We start from the raw sequence: 4,510 nt of genomic DNA, 5'->3' as shown, positions 1-4,510 counted from the left end.
GGCAGGAAGATACCACAAACACCACTTTGTGAGTACTGCAGAAGCAGTACACACAGCCTCTGAGCATGTGCAGAGTTCAAAGTACTTTGGGAAGTTTGAGCAGCTCTGCTTCCAGCCACAGATTGGAGGCGGGCTTGCACTAGTTCTCAAAGAAAGTCTTTGAGTCTCTAGAAAACTCTCAAAGGAAATCTTGGTGTCTTGAAAATAAATAAAAGTTGTGTAACTGAGGTAAGGCATTTGAGGTCCTCTGAGTGTTCAAAGCTTGTATTGCCTCAGGAAAAATTTTGCCTGGGAAGGGTTGGGTTAAAACAAAGACCCTTAAGCACTCTCAATGAGTCACTAGGGGATTTTTTAGGAAGGGAATCCTTCCAAAAAGCAATGTTGTGAGCATGTGATTTGTGTCAGCCATCAAGAGTTTTCCCTCTCCAATAACTTCTATTTTTCTATGCAACATGGATCTGGGTCTTATATATGTGTGTGGGTGTAAGTTCTGAATTCTGATTATACCATTTTGTTATTTTGCTATGTTACAACTGAAGGATTGGGAGGGAATGGATGAAACTCTGGGGCTGTGTATGTGTGTGCATGCAGGCGCATGCAGAGGGAAGAGTTTCTTTTCAAATCTATGAGGCTACTTTTCCCTTTGGTGTTCAACAGAAAGTTTTGTTTCCTTTTTTCCTTTTGCAATGTTGCCAAATATTAATGATAGTGATATTGCTGTTACTGTTGTTACTGGTATTGATGGTGCTAAAAAAAAAAAAAAAAAAAAAAATTCCTTACAGTAGCCTAACAGTTGTTGGGGACTGAGCCCATTTGCCAGCCCAAGGATGCCCAAGGATGTTCACCTAAATGCGCAAGCATTGATTGTTAGATGAAATGTGTGTTAGTTCAGGTTTGTTTGTGTTAACAATGGGTTGGTGCATTTTGCATCTATGTGGGACAGTATCATCTCTGTAGTAAGAAATTGTGTAAAACTGTTCTCATTGTCCAGAAGAAAACACATTTCTCTTCAGCCTAGGGAAGCAACAGGTTCGTGCCACACCAGTTCAACAAAGGATTTATTTTGTGTGCATTTTTGCATTGGTTGGATTGATTTATAACTGGAAACAGCAGAACCCCCCCCCCTTCTCTGAAAAACCACAAGGCTTGATTTCGTTACTAGAAATGGTTTTTCACACCCATGCCTCCAAGCTCAATTTATAGCTGAGCGGCAGCTAGCGTGAGATGGCAGCCCTGCTAAGCTGGAAAGGCTTCGGTCTGCAGCTGGATAGGCGACTGCATGTGGATGCTGACTGCTATGGATTACACACCCATCGTCCTACTTGGGATGACTGCCAGCAACTCCTGCAAGTTCTTTTTACTTCCGAGGAGCGCGATCGGATTCACCTCGAGGCTTGGAAGCAGGTTCTTGGCACAGATGGCCAACCCACCACTGACCCGGTTATTCTGGAAACGAGCCTCCCAGCCCAACGACCCAACTGGGATCCAAATACAGTTGCTGGTGAAGGAGCTTTAACCAGGTGCCCGGTGGCTAGGACCCTTCCAGGTGATCCTCTCCACTCCCACGGCGGTAAGACTGGCCGAAAAACCCCACTGGATCCACGTGACACAGATAAAGCCTGTCTCGCCGGTCCTCTTGGAACAATGGACGGTACACCAAATCGGAGACCCTCTGCGGGTCAAGTTAAAAAGGGTCTCCTCCCAGCAGTCCTCCTGATTCTTCTCGCCCGCCCGGTAGGCTGCCCCCCTCAAACCCACACCAGCCACTTACCATGGCATGGACCTTGCAGACTGACTGGCAGGCCTCCCCGCCAGTGGCAACCGTCCTGACTCACACCCACGATACCTCCCCGGACTTCCGCATAGATCTCTGCCAACTCCTTCCGCCCAGGTGGACTAACCCGGGCCTCTTCTCGGTGCATACGGTTGGGGGGGACCTCCTGATCTGGGGGTATGGATGTGGAACTGACACCTTGGAAAGGGGACTGTCACAGGAGCAATATTATGGCTGTCCATCGGATGGGAGCCCCGCTTGCGGTGACGCGCCCTACTTCTACTGCGCCCGATGGGCTTGCGAGACTTTTGCTACCTGGTTGGAAGGCCAAGATAAGGATCCATGGCTCACGGTGAAAAGGGTGCAGGCCGGCCAGGTGGGGACCGGCAGACGCAACCCCCTGAGCCTCAATATCAAACGAGGCAGGGAAGATTCTTGCGTAAAAGGTAAAACCTGGGAGCTGCACTTGTATCTGTATGATCCTGATCCAGGCGTACTTTTCACGGATCAGAAATGGGTTATCTCACGACCCTGGGGCCCGGTGGGACCCAACCAGGCTCTCCCTCGCCCTCAGGTGGTGAACCCCACCCCCGCTCATTGCATCCCTGACCCTCGCACAGAGCGTGCTCCGGCCCGGGCTGCTAGCCGACTGTCATCCAGCCGCTCATTTACATTAGTGTCTGCAGTTTTTCAAATCCTCAACGGGACCAACTCAAACATTACCGAAACATGTTGGTTATGCTTGAGTCCTCAGCCCCCTTTTTACACTGGGGTAGGAGTGAATGCCTCCTTTTCCGTCTTTGCTAATATCTCCTACTCGGAGAATTATGGGAGCGCCTGCCCGTGGGGGCTCCACCCCTCTATAACATTAGAGGAGTTCTCAGGTCAAGGGACCTGTGTCACAGGCCCCGGTGGGCCCCGTGATGATCCACGATGCGCTGCTACTCCTGACCCCCACAGCACAGCCCTACCTCCTGGCAGCCCCGAATGGGACTCTTTTTGCTTGCCGATCCGGCCTCACCCCGTGCAGCTTATGTGCTGCCTTGGATGAAAAATGCTGCTTTTATGCAAATCATTCATGCATCATCCTAGTCTAGACCTAGTCAAAGCCCGTCTGGAGGACTGGGAAAGGCGCTGCCAGGAGGGTTCCAACTGGTATCAGCACCTCTTTAACTGGTCCCCCTGGCTGACCAGTCTGCTGTCTTCCCTTGCTGGACCTCTTTTAGGGTTGTTATTTTTCTTTATTTTCGGCCCCCTCCTGCTCCGTTGGGTTACCCGCCTTGTCCAGCAGCGCACTGACGCTGTGAGAGTACTGGCATTTCATGCCAGGTCTCACCTGGGCCAGGGTGATGGTTACAAGCACCTTCCGCTAGCGGCTCGATGATTCGATTCCCCAAAGAAGACCAGTAGGGAATGTTGTAACCCCCCTCTTAATCGAACATTCAGCTAGGGCATGGCTCGACATGGGTAAAAAGCATGATCAGAGTGTCCCGTTCGCGTAAGAACAAGAACCCCAACGAATGTGCATGCTACGCAAGGCTGACCACAAAGCAGCCTTTGTTGCTACGCTCTAGCATAACCGCAGACGTTACGCCCTTGTACCCTCGCTTGCTTGCTTTAGCATAAAAAAATGTGCAAATGTAGCTCAGTGGGGTTCCCCTATTGTTCGCTGTTATTCAAGCACCTGCATAGCCCTCCGTTGTAAAAGAGTATAAAAACTCTGCCCTCCTTCTGCTCGAGACTGCACTCTAACGAGTGTTTGGTCCCTGCAGGTAATAAACCTCTTCTCTCGAGAATTCCAACTGGTCTCTGGTCTCATCAGTAAAACCGTGGGACACAACACTCAAGAATTTTATGAAAACTTTAGAAGCACATTTGAAGATGAAATGGTGAAGCGGGGGCTGCAATAACTCCCCTTCCAGATGAAGAAGAAACAACAACTTTAGAACAACAAGGAAGTGAACAGTTAACACAACAAGAGAAAATCTAGAAAATGGTGACACCCAAATATAAATAGGTATATATACTATATAAATATGGATTTCAAAACTGAAGGAAGAATTGAATTACTCTCAGTAAATATAAATGGACTAAACTCACCTCCTAATTGAAAAAGATTTTTTTCTTAACTTCCAAAATTGAAATTAGATGTAATTTGCTTACAGGAAACACATAAAAAACCACACTATAAACTTCTGGAATGCTCAAAACTTAGTAAGGTATTCATATCTTTGGCCCATCAAAAGCAAAGAGGTTTGGCCTTATATATTAAAGAAAATCTGGATGCTAAACATATTTTTTCAGATGAAGATGGTAGAATTTTAAGGGTCGAGGTGACAATAAAACAAAAGAAGGTGTTTATGGTGGCAATCAATGCACCTAATGACCAACAGGGATTTTTTGTATCAAAAATTATATACTTTACTTGTACAAAATGAATACCAAACCCTCTGTTTAATGGGAGATTTCAATGCAATTGTTGATTTAAAGAATGGACTACAAGAGTGACAATAAAGGAAAAAGAGGAAGGAGAATACTTCCAAAATCTTGTTTTAACTTGCCAGAGGAATTTAGACTTACAGATGTTTGGAGACATAAAAACACAACTACAACCAAATACTCTTTTTATTCAAATAGACACAGGTCATGGTCCGGAATCGATATGATCTGGATGACTCCAGACCTAATCCCAGATTTGCTAGAAGCTGAACTAGACACAAATGTGTGGGCTGATCA

General features: G+C 46.9%; 1 protein-coding gene across 1 annotated transcript in view; it reads right to left on the bottom strand.

The window, feature by feature from the left end:
- Positions 1-3,098, bottom strand: part of LOC123029756 (killer cell lectin-like receptor subfamily F member 1) — a 14,420-nt gene extending 11,322 nt beyond the window's left edge. The window contains exon 1 of the mRNA XM_044443034.1: positions 3,050-3,098. Within this exon, the coding sequence (XP_044298969.1) occupies positions 3,050-3,098 (49 nt within the window). The remainder of the gene's footprint in view (positions 1-3,049) is intronic.
- Between the last annotated feature and the right edge of the window lie 1,412 nt (positions 3,099-4,510).

Source organism: Varanus komodoensis, unplaced genomic scaffold, assembly GCF_004798865.1.
Source record: "Varanus komodoensis strain SLA01 unplaced genomic scaffold, ASM479886v1 scaffold405, whole genome shotgun sequence".
Classification (NCBI taxonomy): domain Eukaryota; kingdom Metazoa; phylum Chordata; class Lepidosauria; order Squamata; family Varanidae; genus Varanus; species Varanus komodoensis.
The sequence above is the reverse complement of the archived record's forward strand: the minus strand, read 5'-3'. Positions and strand labels throughout refer to the sequence as shown.